This window comes from Scleropages formosus, chromosome 20 (genome assembly GCF_900964775.1).
Source record: "Scleropages formosus chromosome 20, fSclFor1.1, whole genome shotgun sequence".
Taxonomy (NCBI): Eukaryota; Metazoa; Chordata; class Actinopteri; order Osteoglossiformes; family Osteoglossidae; genus Scleropages; species Scleropages formosus.
In genome coordinates, this window is record NC_041825.1 from 21,078,480 (window position 1) to 21,099,179 (window position 20,700).

A 20,700-nucleotide genomic window follows, 5' to 3' on the forward strand; every position below is an offset into this window, starting at 1 on the left:
ATACATGCAGTGGCACTCCTCCGAGATGACATTGTACATGGTGCATATTGACTCCATCTTACTCACTGTCATACTCATTCTTATTACCCTCCATACCAAAATACTCAGCATCCACTGCCAAGCAGAATAATGCTTTAGGGAAAACACACACACACACACACACACACACACACACACACACACACACACACACAACTACTTGTCCCATACAGGGGTCACAGGGAGCCAGAGCCTGGCCCAGCAACACAGGGCGCAAGGCTGGAGGGGGAGGGGACACACCCAGGACAGGACACCAGTCCATCGCAAGGCACCCCAAGCAAGCAGGACTCAAACCCCAGACCCACCACAGAGCAGGACCTGGTCCAACCCACTGTGCCACCGCACCACCACACCCCCTTTAGGGAACAATCAAAGTTTAATAAATCTGTGAAGAGGTCCCAAAGTCCAATCTCACTCCTGCCTCTTTTCTTGTAATTCTGTTGAAAGCACTACAAGCAAGGGGACAAGGGGGAGCAGAGGCAGGAGAGCGACAGGGGACATCTCTGCTTTACAATATTAAAACTTCAGTGGCTCACCCCTTTGTGATGGACTGGCGTCCCGTCCTGGGTGTGTCCCCTCCCCCTCCGGCCTTGCGCCCTATGTTACCGGGTAGGCTCCGGTTCCCCGTGACCCTGTCTGGGACAAGCGGTTCTGAAAATGAGTGTGTGTGTGTGTGTGGCTCACCCCTCTGTGACACACTATTTGCCTTATAAACCTTTTCATCCAAAGCGACTTACACAGCAGACGATTATGCATTTTAAGAACTTCCAGCCACAGCTGCACTCAGTGCAGTGCTCAAGGGAAAGCTGGCACGATGCACCCTGAGAACCATGCGGTAACTTTCAAGGTACAACGTCACAAGTCCGGCTCATCAAACAGGCTGTTACACTGCACTCCTACAGTCCTCTTCCAGCTCATCTTCCTTCCTGTCCTTTACCCGCACTTTCTTCCCCTTCCATTCCCAGCAGATGGTTTCCTGGGATATGACAGTGGCGACAGGGGACGGCAGGGGGTGGCAGAGAAGAACAGGTCGATGAACTACACAATAAGAGCAAGTCTGTGAGGCAGTGGGGGCCGTGGGGCACAGACAAGCCAAAAACATCAGGAGCCAAAGAGAGGGAGCAGACAAAACCCCCACACATGCTGGCACGGCAGAGGTGAACAGGCAGGCGAAGGACAAGGAGCTACAGGGGTGACCAACTGCAACAAAGAGGATGAAACACAAGGGATAAGGATGGCATTTGGTGGGCTGAGGGTGGGGGCTGGGGGGCACGGGACCTCCTGAGCGCTATGTCCCTTCTGCTTCCTACACTGTCACCATTTTTGTGGCCCCTGGTGCAGGCTCTGAAGCACAGACACGTTACTGAATTGTAACACTACACCCTGATCCAGTGTCAGTGGAGGAGAGCATTGGGTGGGGGAGGGGAATGGGGTCATTATTTTGGCAGGCATTGCTGGAACAAAGGCAACATCCCTGGGGAGGAGGGAGGAAGGGAGAAAGATTGGGAGACTGACTTCAGCATATGTTTCTGGGCGGAGGGGTTCGCTGGACAGAATTACGACACACAGCACTGAGCAGAACAATGCTTTGGTCCGTGGTGCGTTCGCAGTGTTGTCTTTTAACAAGCAGCGCTCACGTAAGGTGCATTGGAGACAGAGGACTCCGAAGAGCACAAGTTAGTACTATGGCGAGCAGTTTTTGATGAGAGCACCTGCTCAATGGCAAAATATCAACAAATGGACAGAAATGGTGAAGAGCCATAAGCCTGTGAATATTCCTCAGTGCAAACAGAGCCCCGGGCCGTAGAGGCTCAGACACAAACGAACCAGGCCCCAAAGCAAACACACATGCCTGTGGCACACCTGTGGCTGCAACTGCCACCAGATCTACAGCCAATCGGCAACAGCAGTCTTTCGATTTTACATCTCAATTTAAAGGTGGGGGGGTGCGGTGGCACAGTAGCGCAGTGGATCAAATCTGTCCTGCTCTCCGGTGGGTGTGGGATTCAAGTCCCGCGTGGGGTGCCTTGCGACGGACTGGCATCCCATCCTGGGTGTCTCTCCTCCCCCTCCGGCCTTTCGCCCTGTGTTGCCAGGTGAGGCTCCGGCTCCCCGCAACCCCGTATTGGACAAAACGGTTTCAGATGGCGTGTGTGTGAATTTAAACACGGAGACACTTTGCTGACAGCTTTCACACTACACTGTCTGGTGTTGACAGAGACCTGTGTCGTAGTTTCTATAAAGTGTGTCTCCACTGATATGTTAAACCTCTCCAACCCCCAGACCAATGGTAATCTGCTTCTCTCATCCAATCTCCTCCATCATAACACTATCATCATCATGACTCCAAATCTGTGACCCCAATCTGCCTCTGGAGCACAAAGAGTGAGACAGAGAGCAAGGGACACTGTAAATAAATGGCCAACTGTAGTAAATAAGAAGCATGGCATGAGCAGTGGACTGCGTGGCGAGGGGGCAGTTGGTTGCTGCGTTTGCTGTCTGGAGCAGAGCGAATCATCATCAATGCTCTTATTGTTTAAAGGGGATGAGGAGACACTGGAGAGTACCTATGACTGTACTCTATTTACATTTATTTATTTAGCTGGTGCTTTTCTCAGTGTTAGACTACATTCAAGTATTTACCCACTTTACACACATATACAACAGAGTCATTTTTACTGCAGCAATTTACAGTAAGAACCTTGCTCAAGGGTACAACAGTAGTCAGTAGGTTTTGAACCTGCCACCTCCAAGTCTAAAGGTGGCTGCTCTACGCAACCTGGTGCCATATTTATTTTATATCCATTGCCTACTGTACACATACTGGCCAGCATGTTAGGAGAGGTGGCTTAGGGGGTGTGATTGCAAACATGTAGCACTCTAGGCTAACATGCGGGGAGCTATATTTTGACCAATGAGCACATCAGACAGCAGGAACAACATCCCCCCAGGCAGCTTGTTCTGAAAGGAGAGTTGCTCCATGTCTAAAATCCTGCCTCATTCCCAAATATCACTAAAACATCACTTAGTCCAAAGCCGGACTGATTGCTCGGCCTAACGCCTGCCTCCCCTGGAAGTGACGAACAATCATCTTCTGGACTTTCTACATTGTGATGTTAATAAGCAGATCCAGTTCTATAGAGGGTGGCTCTATAGTGTCCATTTCATACAGACAAGGTCACTTGGTTCAGGGGACACAGGACTTTGTTGCATCTGATCCAGACTGTTCTAGTTCACCCATTGCAGCACTCAGCTGAAAATAAAAAATAAGGGAGGAGATGTCAAGTTAAAAAGAGGAAGATTATGCCATAAAGACAACAGTGAGAGAAGCCATCCATTGCCCACAACTGCATGATCCGCTGCTTCTTGAAACTAGGAAACATGCATTCTTGTTCAACATGAGCATCACAGGATGGTACTGTGGCAAAAAGAACCATAGGGCTTATGGAAGTTGACTCGTTACCAAAGAATGCCATGCCCCCCGAGGAAGCTGTGGAAGTCACTGATGCTTTGAATGAAAGTGCCTGCTAAGGTCAGTAAAACGATATGGGTAACAGTATGAAGTGTCAGAAATGCAAGAGCTGTCTGCTCGCCACAGTGGCTTTTCACAGCTAACACAACCATACCAGCAGCCTGGTAACAAGAGCATCCACCTGTCACTCACTGACAAAGCACATTAAACTGACAAACTCAATCAAATGGTTGGTAACAGTGATGATGGGGGGAATTACAAACCGATTTAATCAGACTGAAAAAGAAGATTATTGCAGAGTGGCTGAGAGCTTGACTGATAAAGATGTTTATCTCGCATGAGTAGGGGGTGCCTGTCGGGCTTCTGAGTATTAATCAACGCAGATGGGCACATCAATAAAAATGGACAGCAGTCCGTGGACAGATTTCATTAACTAATGAACACAGTAGATTGCTGAGTCTCATTAGGCTAGGAAGATTAAAAAACAAACAAGTCTACCTTGAGAGAGCCTTAGTGTGGAGACATAAACATGCTGGCATCAGCAATGGTGAATGATGGCTTTTAGTACCACAAAACCAGAAAGGGCTATGTTTTTTATATAAGGAAATTAAACTGGGTCAGGAATCCTGTCCTACAGAGAACACCAAAGGTTATACAGACCTATTTCCAGAAAACCAGGAACTTCTCTGGGTCTAAATGCCCAGCCACAGTGAATATAGATTGTATCTGGAGCCTTTTAGTGAGCACTGCAGCTTTGCAGCTAGACAGACTGTGTGCTGTCAAACTAAAATGAGAACAGGGCAAATGTCCATTCAGACAAATCCAGAGAATCCAATGGGTTTGGTTGCACATCATTTGCATCTTGGGCAGTCAGCTAAAGAAAAGAGCAATTGTTGCGAGCTGGATGGAAGACATATTACGGCATTAAGGCTCTGAAAAGGGTCTCTTTAAGGTTTAAACAAAAAGTGTTGTTTTACCATAAGTTTGAGTTCTTCATTTCTTAGTCAATATTTTAGTATAATCTTATAATTGTTTCTGCTCAATAAACATCACAATTTTCCATTGTCAAAACCAAACTGAAAAGCATCTTCCTTACTCCTAAACAGTGAAAAAACAAACATGAGACTTGCCTCAGTCTATGTGAATGGTGCTGTACCACGGCGGACAAGGCCTTTCCTTTACAGCCATTGGGGGAAGCTGCATCATGCATGCAATGCTGTTACAAGCCATTCCAAAACACCAATCATCACACTGGACTTCGGCTGGGAGTGACTTAAATCCCAGTGCTAAACAGCTAAATAACAGCCCTTGTCTCAGCCAACCATTCTTCCAGTGTTACCTTACTCCTCTTCAGCGATGACCTGTAATCAAAGCCCTGGCTGTAATGACTGAACGTCCAGTTGAAGCTCAAAATGAAGATTATGAGTGACCTCAACTGAGCAGATTCTCGTTGCCCACAGGCTCTATGATTTTCTGTAGACCTCCAGTATTCCCTATTTTAACATGCCAGCCATCCTATTCTTTGTACCGCTTTTTCTCACCGCATCCTAATTTGGGTTTCTTCTTCATCACCGAGGTAGGCTGCCACGCCCTCCACCTCGACACAACGAGGAACACCTGCGGCAGATCAGGGGACGGGAGCATAAAAGGAGGGTTCGGAGCGCAGCCAGACGCAGAACCTCGTTCAGCCTTACAACTTGCTCGTGGCTCTCTTATCGGCTTGCTTACCGCTCCTGGTCTCCCTGTCCTGGTCCTCGTTCCCCGACCTTTCTCCAGTCTATCTACACCCTCCTCGTGTCCCTTGACCCTTGCATGTTTTTTGGATTACGGTTCTCAGATTCTCCCTGTAAACGATGTTTGTTCATCGGTGCCTCTTCGCTTGTTTTTCTGACTACGGCTTTCGGATTCCCCTCAATAAAGAATGCCTCCACTCTGCACCTGGGTCTGATGTCTGAATTCCTAGAGGAAACCATGACATAGGCTTTCACCTTAGTTATAAAAAAAATTCAAGCTAAGGGCTGCAACACCACAATTCCTTTTCTATGTCTCCATTATAAATTATATAGCGTTAAGACAAACCATGTAACGCCAGCAACCATCTTCATGACAACAATCTCCCACATAAATACACTCAAGTCATCTCAATCTCTGACCCCTTTCCAGTCACCTGTGCTCTGCTCTCCCAATATCAATAATATCTTTATAAGAGCAATTACTGCTGTAATGAGAAAGCAATTATTGGACTGAAACTACAAAAGCAAACAAGCAATTCCATGCTGAAAGCCCTCTTCACACTTCTGGCAAGTCAATATGCAATGAAAAGATGTGAATATGGTTTCTGTACATGAGGGGGGCCAGAAGGCCATAGTGCTGCCAAGAGGCCCAAGGCAATATCATCAGGCTATCGGGATGGAGAACAGCAGCTAAAGCTGTTAACTGCCAGCCTTATTGAGTGCATTTATACATGAGGACACCTACACATTGTGACTCTAAACATTGCATTATCAGCATTGAGCAGTTTAAGTCTGTTAATGCAGACAAAAAGCAGAAATCATTTTCTTTGCTCCATCCATGCCAGTTTAAACATTGCTGGAGTTTTTCAAAGCTTGCCCAAAACCAGAAAAGACCCGATTTGCGAATATGCACTGAACCCAAAACGCAAATATGCACATTATAAAACACACCTCTTTGGAAACAAAGACCCTCTGCCTGAAAACACACAGTACACAATGACATTTCCAGACTGAACTAATCTTTGGGAAGAGAAAACTTGTGTTTCCAATTGAATTCAAGTGAAGAATCCTTGGAGTGCTGACTGGAGATTATGGTGGCGCCAACTTGGGCCCCAGCAGGACCAGGGAGTAACAGCTGGTGTTCTCCTTACAGTGACCGTGGGGGATAGAGTGGGAATGTGTCCACAGGGACACAAGTTACATTACACCTGTGGATACCTACTCCTGCTACTCCACATCCCACACCATCACTGCAACTTGCTGACCAACCCGGCTCTCAAATGGGAGGCTTCCACAATGTTCTCTGGAGACCTTTGCAACCTCTAATTTCCTTTGCACATGTACAAAGTGCTTCTTCATGCTTGAGTACAACAATTATCTTATCTTACACTGTACTGGGGGAATAACCTAGTGGGGCTCCTATTTAATCCAGGCCAAACACATAAGGGTCAGTAAATGCATTAGAGTCCAGAGGCATGCAAAAGGAGATACCAGGGGACCTCTCTATGGATTATGTAATGCCATGCCAATAGCAACAAGACTGACTAGGAGGCTAAAACGTTCACTGATAGAGGGGAAAAGCAAAGGAAGAGCAGGAGCTGGGGCATGAGGAGCAGTGGCAAAAAAAGAAGAAAGGCTGATTAAAAGCTATGTGGAAGAAAGAAATGCAAGTGATGCCCAAAAGGAAAGACAAGAACTGCTCTGCAAAGGGAACAGTGAGGAAACTAAGGTGATGGTACCCCACCTATTACACCTGCTGCCGTAGCAACTGGGTGCTGCCAGAAGGCCTAAGGATGAAGGTGTGCTCAAGCAGGATGAAGAAACAGTGCAACGGTCTGCTCAAAAGAACAATAGGTCCCACTGTTCCAATACTTTTACTCTGTCATCAGCATAATGCTTCTGTGATCTTTATCAGCAAAGCATCGAGCTAACCTAAGCCTCTAGAAGCCAGCGGCACAGCTTACCTCGGATTGTTCTCCGGAAATAAAAATAAGAAGCATAAATTGGAGCATAGTCTGAAATTATAAATATTTGAAAAGTACTGGAAATCCACAGCAAGTCCAAGGGCTAAGCTAATGAAAAAAAGCAACTAAACATATAAGGCAGGCTGGACATACCAGACAAAAATAAAATTGTTTCATTCAAAATCATCAGTGCAGTTTAAAAAAACCTTCTTGAAATGACTTCCTATGTGAGATTTAAACTTGAGGATTTATATGTATTTTACTGAAGCCTTTATGGTCCTTGTTCTTGGAATGACTTCTTAATGTAGGCAAATATTTGATATCCTCCACACTCACACACCTCACTTTCGTGTATCATCTTTCTTTGACTGTACCGTGCGCAGTAATGTTTTAAGCCATGTTTTGTACGGAGCACATATCTGATCATGTAAATATTTATATTCATACATTTTGTGAAAGGAACTACATGTAGCATAGGAGGACAGCACATGTGTCTGTGAAAGGCATGTGGATGCACGTGTTCAAAATCTGTGACGGCAAGGCCACAGCAGCCTCATTACTGTATGGCAGACAGCGTGGTCGGCATGCGCGCATGTGCTGTGTGTATACACAATTGTCAGTCTTTCCTCCAGCAACAGGGGGATTAGGGAGACAGAACACAGAGACACTTCCACAATGAGCTGGTCTCTCCCCACCCCCTGCTGTGCCCCCCTCTTTCCCCCTGACCTGCATGAGGAAGTACATGATGCAGCTGTGTTGAGATTCCTGTTTTTTTTCTCCCTTCCCTTCAGACAGAACAAAAGGCACCCTTGCGAAGATGCTGCACTGCTCCATTACCGGGACCCATCCTGACCACAACTGTGACCATGGCTACAGGACGGTGACAAGGACTGTAGGCTCAAGGGGGGAGGAGCCAGCCATTTAAATAATGGTCTCCTCTGTTCCACAACTTAACTGAAGACACAAGAGCTCCCTTTTCCTCTGGCAACATGGGCCTCGCCCTGGGATCCACCGCCTGCTCTCCTTTTCCAGAGTGGCGCCCACGGCCATTGTGCATGCGATCCAGGATTTAAAAGGGCAAACAGCTCCTCAGATCCTGTACAGAAGAGTTTAAATGTCAACACACTAACATCAGTTCCTGTACTTTAACGTGATATCTGCCCAGTGACTCTTTCGTTTTACTCCAATAACCAAAGTTGGAACAAAAGGCATAATTTATTTTGTAGTTCAATTATATATATATAATTGGAATCAAGTAATATGGAATCAAAGTCCCACACCAAGGAAACCATTCAGCAAATTGAAGCTAAAGTCATGCTAGAAAGCTGGTATTTATATGTGCACTGATTGATCAATTGCTCTTTCCAGTGTTCCAGAATGTAAAAGCCAAATGCAGCAGGTAAGTGTGACTAACTAATAAGTGTGGAAATCCACATTTACAGTACAATCCATGTACAAATTTCACTTTACCCTATCAAAAAAGGAAGTCCTTTTATTAATTCTGGTGCTTACAGACACCTTTATTTACTGACATTCTTGAGTTCCTTTGACCAGAGTGGCACAGACACACATAACATAATGTATATCTACACACCATTAAAAAGGAAATTCAGTACCACTGGAAAGGTGTATGTATATTTGTAATTGTCAGTTATGTGAATTGTGTTGTTTTTACAAATCAGATGCTTTCTGAGGCCTGAATACCACAGTTATGCCACAAGTCCAGCATCACTGTGTCTGGAGGCTTGAAGGTAGCTTGAGTGCTTGACTGAATCTGACATTCATGTTTATCTTTGTAAGACATTTTCCATTTGGACTTATGGTGTAAAAAAATCTACTTTCCACATTTGTGCTCTTTAACAAAGTGACAATAAATTACCAAATTTATAATGGCTGTCACCTGTTATACATCTAGGACAGCCAATGCTTTCCTTAAAGATTTGTGAAGTAGACAACTCAGAAACACTCCAATGTACACCTAAACAGTCTAATATGGTTTCATTTATGTGGATGTTGTTTGCAATGAGTCTCCAGGACTGAATTTGAGACCTGCTGCTGTACTCCAGTTAAGCATCCCCAGTTTTCATTATATTCCAGCTTCCTGGTCTCCCAAATAACATGAGAGGATCTTTTTCAGCCTTTTCTCTCTATTTTGCTGAACACAAGAAAACCATGTCTTTTCCTCAAATACTTAAAGCATTTCTCTGCGCAAGCTCGGGAGAGGCTGCATGAGGGCCCGTTTAATTTTTAACGTCACCCATGTTGCCGTTTCCAGGATGCCGGTGTGACATCTGCCTTATGGCGTAACCCAATCTCATTTAATTTGTCCCTTGTCCTGACACCTCCACCACATGCAAAGAGCATGCCTTCAGAAGCAAAATCCAACAGCATCGTGCCAGCGAAGATTCCAGTCTCTGTGGCAATTCAGTGCCACAGTTATGACGATATCTTCAAGCACTGCCATGTCATCATCAGCTATAGTAAAGTTATACACAGTGAGCTCAGCTGCAGGTGACACAGAAAGTCTTCCTAGGCTCCCAGTGTGCATCAAGACTGGTGAAAGACAACACTCTCCAAATTGTTAGACAACTTGCACTGTCATCAGAATACATGAAAACATATGTTACTGTGATTCCATTTTCATCTCCTAGTCCTTATTTCTCTTTACAATAACTACTACAGTCAAAACTTCATAAATATATGACACAACAGTATGGACACACATACAGTATTCATATAAATACACACACCGACTGAAACCGCAGTGGGAGCCTAACCCGGCAACATAGGGCGTGGGGCTGGGGGGGATGGGGGAACACCCAGAGCGGGACGCCAGTCTGCTGCAAGGCACCCCCAGTGGGACTCGAACCCCAGACCCACCAGAGAGCAGGCACAGGCCAAACCCGCTGCACCCCCCTTCATATAAATATCACTGAAGAAAATGATACTTGTTGCATGTTTCTTATTTGTGTTACTGACTTGTAAAGGCCACCTGTTGAGAGCATACAAAAATATCAAAAAAGAACAATATGTATGCTGATTGCTGCAACTTAACCTGATTAGAGTGTAATATCTAAATGATAGGATGGTAGTTGTTCCACCAGTAGCAGCTGTTGTTTTCCTGTACATTTACATTTACTTTTCATTTAGCAGACACTTTTCTCCAAAGCGACGTACATCTCAGCAAAAATACAATTTGTACATTACATTAAGAGAAAGAGACATAGCTGCAGACATGTGATTCTTACGTAAACCTAGTTTGTTTCTTTCCATTTGATGCACCGATGTTCATCACTCGAGTAGGTGCATAAAACTCAGGATAGATGGGATAGATGAATCGTAAACCTTCCCACAATGTTTTTTTTTTTAATAATAAGGCACACAAACATTTACATACAATATAGGAGTAGCGGCTGTGTAAAGGCTTACCCGGGGATGATCATAAAGTTACGGTGCGTGAACATTTACACCATACATTTACACACTAACCTATAGTTAGTTACTGTCTCGATGACAATAAGCCAGGAGAGTGCAAACAGCCCGTTTCCAAAAGAGGGAGACCCAGGGTCTCGAGAGAGGCCACAGCGAACATTAAGACAGAGCGAATTTAATCATTTGTGTCTGATCATGGTGTTCAACAGTTGGTGCTGCGTCCACTGCGGCTCCCAAAGCCACGGAGGTGACCAGAGGTGACAAGGGGTGACATGGGGGGGGGGGGGGGCAAAGAGTGGGCTGACCTGGCCAGGTGACCCCAAAAACAACCCTTCCCAGTCCATTTCTCCCAGAACCCTTTCCACACTCTCCACACACCTTTTCTGAAATATCCTCAATAAACTGATGCGACAAATTCCCAGATATGGGGAAACGAAAGGATGATCAATGATGCTCGGTGGAATCTTATTGTGGGGTCACTTCAGGCTTGAGCGCCGCAGAGCAATGCGTCTGGATCGTGCCTCACCAAACAAACTATTTGTGAACTCGTTCAAAACCTTCCAGAATCTTTCCCGAACGATTAGAGATAATCTCTAATAAATCATTGTAATCGCGGAAAACGTACGTCGTAGCGCTTCGCCGAACCCTTCACAAAAACACAAGGCTGTGCTGTGCGAGCATTTCCTCCTGCACGATTGCTGGAACAGGGGGCAGAGAGCGGAGGCTCCCGACCGCGGTCGCGCGACCGGGCAACTCTGAGGCACCTGTGGGTTCGTTCCGCTCCGCACTGCCGTTCCCCGAAGGACAGCTCACAAACACGCACAAAGCCTGTCCTTTACAGTAACGAGCTGTACAAAAAAGCTGTGCAGTGAATGCGCAGCGGCCGCACTTACTTGCAGCGAGTCGTTCGCCATCGCCGAGCTCTTTCACCACACACGGGCTCGTCTTCGGGGGGATGGAGCGCCGTCACGTCCTCGGGAATGGCTCTTCTGTGCCTTTTCCACTGTCTCTTCTTCCTCGTCAGCCTCCGCCTAACGGCTCCTATTAGTGAAACCACTTAAAGCTGAACAACAAAAGTAGCGAGCAAGGCGACTCGGCCAGCATCGCACTGACTGTCCCTCTGGCGGTGAGAGCCGCCCCGACTCACTCGACTCGAGCGCCCCGAGAGCTGCGGTTAGCAGCCGGACCGCTCTCCGCGGAGCCTCCGCCGCTCTTCGCTTGCTTCAGTCAGTCCCGTAAGAGCCTGCCTGGCGGTTCGGATATCATTCACGAGACGTTAAAAAGTGGCCGTGTGAGAACACTAGAGTTCACTGTGGAAGTCGCTGAGAAGCGTCTGCTAAATAAATACAATTGTGAGCGTGTCAGCCCGGACCGCTGTCCATGAGCGTCGCCAGTCAGTGGCTCTGGCTCGGCGCTCGAGTCCACGCTGCTACTACTACTACTAGCTCCCCGGCTAAGAACGAGCACAGCCCGCGGACGGAGCCGCGTCTCCGTAAGGAGCGTCGCGTTCACCGAACAGTTCCGCGCTCGTTCATCCTGAGGAGGAGAGAGCGCGCGAGCGCCTCGCGCCAGCGCCCGAGGTACACAGCCGGTCGCGCGATGCCATTAGTCCAGCGGCGCTGTGTGGTTTCGTCCGGCGGAGCTCCTCAGCACGCGGCGCGGTTCGCCCGCCCCGCTCCTCTTTATTGTGAAAAGATGCTGCGAACAGACGGCGCGTTTATTTCCGTCCCTCCTCCGGGCGCCACCGGCGGCCACAGCGTGAGGTCATGCTACGTCCCGAAGCAGCGACTGTCACGGAGGGGAGGGCGAGGGTGCGGGAGCGCGCCCGGAGAGCCATGTGACTGACCTGAGCTCTTTCTCTTCTCCTATATGAAAGAGACTTGGCGGGCAAGCGGGCGAGAACGCGCTTCGAGACGCGCGTCGTTACTGCGTGGCGTTTTTGGACCCGTCATAGAAAGTGAGGGACAAGCCGGGTGCGAGGGCGCGCCCACATCGCGGTGTGACTGATCATGTTACTTAGGGTCTTCTTGTAAAACGTGTCTGCGCGCCAGAGGCCAGATGGGAGTGACACGACGACACACACGACAGCTCCGCTGAGCAACAGTTGGTTTAATAATCACAATCGATGTAGTTTTACTGACTTTGATTTATTTCCTTCGCTAGAATTCATTTTGTCGCCACTAACAAAACAAAAAAAAAAAAAAATCAAATTATGACAGCATTCACAACTCCAAAGACAAAGTTTTATGCAACAAAAACGCAGATCTGTGACTTTAAAGTGCTTTTCAGTCACTTGATTTCAGTCATGAAGCTTACAAAGGCCCGTTACTAAATACAGTACAATCATACAGCACAAGTGGAAAATGATTACCGGTATTTGTGTATTAATAATAATAATAATGAGGATGGTTATGATTCGATTGCTATTATAATTTTGGACAGAATACATGACACGTTTTTACACCTCTAAATGTAAACCTGATGTATTTATCCAACAAAAACATAGTTCGGGAGAATTTTAAAAATTCAAGGGCAACTGAATTAATTAAAACTTGCCGTACAGCGTGATGGCACGTATAATCGAGATATAAATATTTAAAAGTACCAATGTTTTTTGTCATCATTTAATATCGGAGTCAACATCATAACCATAAACCACAGATAATATTGACTGTAAGACAAAAGCCTACTGTTTGAGTTTCGGGGGAGCATGTTTAATGAGTTCTATTTGATTTTCAACACTGAGCGAAGCGCAACGCAGTTCGTTAACAAGAGTCCAGAAAATAACGAGGATTGTTGGAACAGTAACATCGTTAATACGGGGCGACAGGCTGCGGCTCTACAGCGCCCCCTCTCGGTGCAGAGCCAGCTGGACAGCAGAGGTGGCACGGCGGATGTGTAGGTCGGTGCGCCGTGACGGACATCGCCGACACGCGGGAGGTCTGAGCGGAGGCAAGAGCTCGTCGTCATAAATTTCTAGGTTGGTTGTAAAACCTAGCAAATGTGACATTTGCCGCAGAGAGTTATAGAGACATTAAAAAAGAATAAACCAGATTAGATTTGGACACCAGCTTCTTGACCTGTTTTCTCAAAATAAATAAATTCGGCCTCAGTTTCTTTCCTGAAAATATCCAGCTGTAGGTTTATCGTGGATTGCGGTAAGAACTGTAAAATATGCAGTGACCTTTGCTCTAAGTAGGTTTAAATTGTAAAACTTTGTAAATTGTAAATTAACCTGGAACACAAATTTACGTTAAATGCTCGTTGGCAATGAAATGGCGGTAATCGCTATGCTTCGAAGTTCGACATTCTTGAGTTTACATTTTTACGACAATGCATTATTAATGCTACATCGTTAAGTAAGTAATTGGTGTCAAACGACCAAAAACATTACTTCATTCCCTTCCTAACAAATCGATAACTGCAATAAAAAGACTATGGTTTCACATCGTGTGGCCACACTACAGTTTAAAACATATTATGTGGTTATACGCACTATAATATTATAAACGTCACGTACTGTTTTCCACCATCGCACAGGAGCCACGCGCGCCACAACTTTTTTTGGCGGGAATATCGACCATTTCCCGCTTTGTGCTTCACACCTTCCGTGTCACGCGCTGCCTTCTCCCTGTGGCAGTTATTGCAAATATCATAATGAATCGGCTGTGCAATTAAAGCTATGTGGTCCCATGGGTGCAATTTAGCTGTACGCCATAAAGGACAATCAAACGAAAAATTTAATCTACAGAGAAGAAGTGGGGGTTTCCATTATGGCAGAAGAGACAAGAACAGAGGAGCTGTCTGTCCACGACTCGTCAGCCATAGCTGAAGAGAAAGAAACCAGAGACACTACAGACCAACAGGTACCAGGTACTCCGAGACCTGGTGAGTGGAAAATGGCTTGAAACTGAAAACTTGAAAAAATAAATGTAGCCCAATCATAATAATACCGAGCTCATTATTATATTATGACTCACAAGTTATTATTATTACTACTTTTTTGTTTATGTCTTGCTGTCACATGACACTTAAAATGTCAGGCACCCAAGTGGTTACAAGGGTGAGGCAATCCACTATAGGATGTTAAACTCAGATGAAATATATTTGTAGTTAAACATAAGAACAACCTAGGAATTAACCACACGTGACACGATTTATGTACCCAAGTCAAATTATTACAAGGATAGAAGCATAGTGAGATAGTGTTGGCAGAAGACATCAAGGAACACAAGAGTTAGCTTCTAGAGACAGATAGGTAGTGAGGGGAAGAACCATGCAGCGATCTGTAGGTCAGGGTGAGTCTTGTAGAGTCGAAAGCACACATCTTGGATCCATGTAGCAGCTGGAGAATATGGAGAGAACAGCAAAAGAGTGGTGTGTACACTAAAGGACATTTATACTTTCAACACTTGGAATTGAATGAACTGGAGAGGACACATAGATGTGGAAAACCATGACTTTAGGGGAGTTGCAGTTAGACATCTTAGAATAAGTGTCTCACTGTCAAGTTGGTCAACATAATGGTTGCAGAGAAATCAAATAGTCTGTGTGTGAATTGTGTCTACCGCAAAATACAAAATTATTGAATGGGTCAAGGAAAATGCTCAGAAATAATGACAGTAATATGTCAAAAATAGATAAACTGCACTGGCAAAGAGGAACAGTGGTACTAAGTTGAAGCTCACTGACAAACATTTCAGAGGATAGTTGATAAATGCCCCACAAGTGCAGTCTCAAAAATTACCACAGAATGGAATCAGCACCTATGTGACCCAGTTTAAACAAGAGGGGAAAAAAACTCTGTTAAGAGCTTCACAAAGTTGGAATTTATGGCTATTTGAAAACCGCTGGTGCCCAAGGTCAGCGCATCAAGACTCAACCTAGTTTAAGGAGCACAAACTCTGGATCCCTGAGCAATGGAAAAAGTAATATGATCTCATGAGTCATCTTTAACCCCATTTCCCACATCCAGATGGGTTTATGTTTGGAGAAAGCCAAAGGATACTTTCAACCCACAGTGTCCGTTGCCAACTGTTAAACATGGTTTGGAACTATAATGGTGTTTACAACCGTCTCAAGGGAGTCATTGATAAGATGATTTCTCTGCATGATCATATAACACCCAAGAAACATGAGGCCATTTTACAAGGCCAGGTGCGCCCTAGGGTGCAAACACTGCGTCGTCATGACAAAAATTAGCGAGGGCTTTCATCAACACCAGGATGAAGTCAAATGCTTTCCCCAATAACCAGATCTAAACATGAACAAACTTTTATGAGAAGTTCAGGAGTGCAGAGTGCAAAATAGATTTTCATCTGCTTTATCACTAACGTAACCAGAAACTTTTCTTCCCGAGGAATTGCACATACCCCCATACACACAGTTCAGGACTTCCATAACAGAACTCCAGGTACTGAAGTTGTTCTGAAGGCCAAGTGTGACTCTACTTCTCACTAGGTCCTTAATATTAATATATTTCCATTATTTTCCCCATCTTGTAGGTTTATCAGTGTAAATAACAAAGAATTAGCACTTGTAGACCTAACATTAGTTGTAAACAAGCATTAGTGCAAGAACTAAGAAACAGATGCTTTCTGTTGCTATTGTTCACCTGGAATGCACTTTTGAAAAGGTGTTTAATGAGCTACCAATTTAAACTACCAAATCAACATAATACATTGTGGAATTTCACATAAATGCAGCAATTTATGTGATACCAAACCAGGTTAATGAATGTTAACCAGCTACAGGGAAGCAGTGTTTACCACACAATCAACAGCACCTGATATTACTTGTCAACAGTCTAACAGCCCCTGAGATCATGGTTGATCATCTTTTGTCATCTGGCAGTGATTGGTAGTAAAAAGAATAATTTAGAAGTGTTTTTTTTTTTTGTGTGTTTTTTGGAAAAAAAAAAAACAGGTTCTCTTTCAGAAAGTGTTGTACCAGACTTCCTTACCAGTGGAGAGAGTGACTCCAGTGGGCAGAGTAATTTGGGCTTTCTTCTGAAATACAGTGACTTTATCATGGTGGAAGATCGACTTGAATTTGTTGAACGTGTGTTTCGGTGTCTAATGAATCAAGCAGTAGAACTGCAGGCTCATCTGATATGCAGGTTTGTTTAATTCAAATTGTACTTGACTTTGTACTCTGACCCGCATCAATTCCTGTTACTATAGTCCTAGTTTTATAATAGTACCACAATTACCAACACTGCAGTTATTTTTACTGCTTACCAACTTCTGTTATACTGTTAAGGTCCTACTTTAAACAGTTTTCTTTTTATTGGAGGAAGAGAAATGTTGGTACAAAACTTTTAGTTTCTTAACAGCTGCTCTACCTGCTGCCCTATTTTTGTGTATCCTTGTGTCACCAGTGTGGATCTACATACCTGTAAAGCAGCTAATTGCCATTTTTCATCTTGTCTGTTTCTGTACTTGTGCAGCCATCCCTGTTTTCCAAAGGAGGCCTTTGTTCATGTGGTGCCTGCCTTCTTGCACCGCTGCCACCCCTATTTCACCTACCTGGAGTTTAGGGCTCGTAGCTACTGGCCTTCGCATCGATCCATCCCCACCTGTATTCGGAACCGGGTAAATAAAAGCAACAGTGCTGGGGTAAAAGCAGTATGACCAAATCCAGAATAAGGAATGGACTGTAGAAATGTAAAATAATGGTTGTGTTAAATGGTTTTGCATTTACTTGTGTTCTGTGTCTCTTCAACATTGCAGCTGTTAGAGTTAACTCAGAAGTTGTGCATTCAGCTTGAGAGGCTTATTGTGATGTACGCCTCTTTCGACATACTGTCACTGGATGAAAGTGACCCTTGCGGGTATAACATACCACAACCGTTCCCCATATTCACACTCCTCAAAATGCATGTTAATGTTTCAGTCCTCCTCCTGTTGGTATTTGTCTGTTTTGGTTTGGTGCTGACTCTTTTTATCCTTCTCCTGTTCTTTCCCTGTAGTTTTTCTCATTTCTACATTGGCCAGTGTCTCATGGGTCCATTCAAAGTGTCAATGTTCCGCTACTGTCAGCCTTCTTCATTCTTGGCTGATGACGAAGAAGGACTGAATGGATTCTATAAATGCATGCGCTGGAATGTGGAGAGATATAAAGAATACCTGGAAGAGATGGATGCGAATAAGAAGAAAGTGGAAGATGAAGAGAAAATGGACCGTAGAGAACCAGACTAGTGAGTAACAGCAGTATTTGAGGGATCTCAGCATGGTGATTGAGGGGGAGAGCAGAGCAGATATTTGATGGGGGTTAACCTCAAATTGTGCTACTACCCACAATTATCAACTGTGTGTGTGTCATTCCTCTTCAGTTATTTTATGTGCTACAAGGATGTACCCTGGCTGAAGGCTCAGAAGTGGTGCAAGGAACAAGGAAACCAAGAAATACCACTGGGTGGCACTGTCAGGTTGTGGTCCCTCGGTCAGTGGGTACAAGCAGACCCTGACCCAACGAATGAGGACATCCTGGACTGGTAAAGATTTTCAGAGCATGCCTTTTTGCATACTTAAACCAATGTGGTGGTGATCAGACCCCTCACGTAAAAATTATAGTTCATTATATTGTTTTTCAAAGCAACCCTATGTTTCACACCCTCAGGTTGAATCCTTGCTCTATACAGTGGTGGACAGCGTTTATTTCACTGTGTACCCTTAGGTTTGAATGATGAGTAGCCTTAACTGGCTGTTAATCTAGGCCTTTATTCTGAAGAATAACCACATATATCATGGAGAAGAGGGTTTGAAGTGATGGCAGTTTATCGGCTGAGGCAGGTAGACTACATTTCTATGAGACCCTTGGATCGTAGTCAGTAAGGACATTGTGCGGACCTGGCTCGTATTCCAGTGTCAAATAATCACTGAAGCCTGCTGTGGATGGCTGTTGTTACCCCTCCAGCCATTAAAGAATCCCAAACACTGGAATTGTGTACAACAGCAGGTTTGGCTTGAGCCTGCTGTCTCGTGGGTCTGGGGTTCAATTCTCGCATGGGGTGCCCTGCAATGGATTGGCATCCCATCCTGGGTGTGTCCCCTCCCCCTCCAGCCCTCTGCTGCTAGGTTTGGCTCCGGCTCCCTGCAACAAGCAGTTTCTGTGTGTGTGTGTGATTTGTCTTGGAGGAAGCACAGTGAAATAAGCACTTGCAGATGGCCTGGAGTATCAGCAGCTGTCACATTGTGTTGCCTCTTTTCAGGGTGCTGTGTAAGAGGCCCAAGGGGCTGTTCAAACTGCTGCGCTGCCTGGGCCCTAATGAGCCCTCTGTATCTGAGGCCACAGACTACCTGTTGGGGGTGCTCTTCTTGCATATGTGCATGAAGGAGCACCTCACCCACTGCGAATTCTACGGGTGAGATATGGCCAAGTGCCGCTTGTTAACCGGGTAGTAGTTTATCACTTAGTTTTGTTCCTGCTGCATTGCTGTAGTTTAGTTTTGCTGCTGTTCAGAGGAAGGCTTGTAAGTATTTCTACACCCAAATTTCTTTAATTTAATTCTAACTTTTTAGTTTGAGGCAGTTTTTGCAAAGATGTTTCCACTTTTAAATTCTAGAAGTATACATTCTGTTTGTGTTAGATGTTTTTACAAGGAATTTGGAATGTTCATTTCTGGTATGTAGCAAATTCTCCCAATTCATCTGAAGCTTTCTGTTTGTGTACTGAAGGAGTGGGAGAAGCTTATTGCCATAGTGTTTATATTGAAGAGTAACAGCAGGACAAGATATTAAGTAGAATTTTATTTCAAGATATGGATATTCACTCTGAACAAAACAATTTAAAATAACTGCTTAATAGAAAGCCCAACAAGTCCTTCATGTAATCAAACTGAACAGCTGCCTTGTTACAAGCACAATGCTACATAAAGTTCCTAACTTGGCTTTTTACCTTAAATTACTGTAATAAATGTCTCAAGGACAGCTGCCATGTGAGTTCAAGTTCCAACACCAGCATTTTCACATTTCTTTTAGTGTGAGATTCATGTTCTTGGTTCTGTGGTGTCTCAGTGCATCCTCCCAAAAGTCAGTAGTGTACTTACTGTATTTTCTACACTTTCACTGGCCTCCATCTTGTCTGGTATGGCAACTCAACATGCCTTAATCACAGTGCAATGAGTTTCTGGAGAGAAACACTTCAGAGCTGTAAATCCAACCACTCATCTTGGTGCAAGGTTGCTGGTGGTTCTTGAAGTACAGCGCTTCAGCTGGAGTATGGTGTAGGACCAGCATTTTCTTTCTTGTAACAGACAAGCCTGAACAAACTTAGCACAGGTCTTAAAACTGTGCCATTAGGAAGTACCATTGATAAAACAAATTCAAGAGAGGTGTATAAGCTCTAACAGAGGTTCAAAGGTCATAACTAGTGTAGTTTTACATACTTAATTTGGCTTTCTACCATCACAGTTGCTATGCTCCAAGAATGTTTAAAACTATTGATTTTCATTTTACATGTCTTAGCGCAATGTACCATACAGATCTAACATTCAAAATAAAATGTCAACATTAATAACTGGCTCTAAAGATTCCCTTTACATAAAAAAAAAAATTCTAGGATCACTGCACTGAAAGTGCAGCAGAGGGGGGAAAAAAATTGGATTACAGTTCAACAAACTATTGTTGACTACATCACCCCTGGAATGTTCCAGTGTGAATAACTGGAATAAACGACTAAGACACCAAAACACTTGGCTGAAAAGTGTGGTTTCAGAAAAACTGGCAGCGGCCTCACGACACCTGACATTGTATGGCTGGCAGCCCCAGGTGCTCAACCTCACCCTTTCTCTGAGAACACGGTTACTTCAACCCTGCCTTCAAAAAAAAAAAAAAAAAAAAAAAAAGACAATAAGATGGAAGAACAAACATTGCTGAGGGCTGCCAGGTTTGGCACAGTCTGCATAATCCACAGTGGTGATTTCAAACACATGGAATGAGCAGATATCACATGTTGGTCTCCCCGATAAAATCATATGACCTGTGAAATACTGGCATGAGCCATTCTTTCATTGCTACTACTCATAAGTGCAGCCAACAGACAAGCTGCTTTTTTATTC

At 44.7% G+C, this 20,700-nt stretch overlaps 2 protein-coding genes across 5 annotated transcripts in view; one reads left to right on the forward strand and one right to left on the reverse strand.

The window, feature by feature from the left end:
* pkn1a (protein kinase N1a) overlaps window positions 1-12,560 on the reverse strand; it is a 35,256-nt gene extending 22,696 nt beyond the window's left edge. The window contains exons 1-2 of one of the 2 annotated variants that reach the window (XM_029246785.1): window positions 11,788-12,560; window positions 11,534-11,681 (exon numbers count right to left, since the gene is read on the reverse strand). In XM_029246785.1, the coding sequence (XP_029102618.1) occupies window positions 11,534-11,554 (21 nt within the window). In that variant the 5' untranslated portion in view covers window positions 11,555-11,681; window positions 11,788-12,560. Of the gene's footprint in view, window positions 1-11,533 lie in introns of both variants that reach the window. The other variant, XM_018762047.2, reaches the window with a different exon arrangement.
* Window positions 12,561-13,519: 959 nt separating this feature from the next.
* c20h19orf67 (chromosome 20 C19orf67 homolog) lies at window positions 13,520-20,156 on the forward strand. 3 transcript variants are annotated; one of them, XM_018761642.1, is made up of 8 exons: window positions 13,520-13,592; window positions 14,392-14,528; window positions 16,566-16,758; window positions 17,089-17,233; window positions 17,372-17,472; window positions 17,611-17,838; window positions 17,974-18,135; window positions 18,853-20,156. In XM_018761642.1, the coding sequence occupies exons 2-8, from the start codon at window positions 14,414-14,416 to the stop codon at window positions 19,007-19,009; spliced, it is 1,101 nt and encodes a 366-aa protein (XP_018617158.1). In that variant the 5' UTR covers window positions 13,520-13,592; window positions 14,392-14,413; the 3' UTR covers window positions 19,010-20,156. The 3 variants fall into 3 exon arrangements, with proteins under 3 accessions (XP_018617158.1, XP_018617157.1, XP_018617159.1); XM_018761641.1 differs by having other exon boundaries at window positions 13,523-13,620; XM_018761643.1 differs by lacking the exon at window positions 13,520-13,592 and adding an exon at window positions 13,636-13,798.
* The last annotated feature ends 544 nt before the right edge of the window (window positions 20,157-20,700 follow it).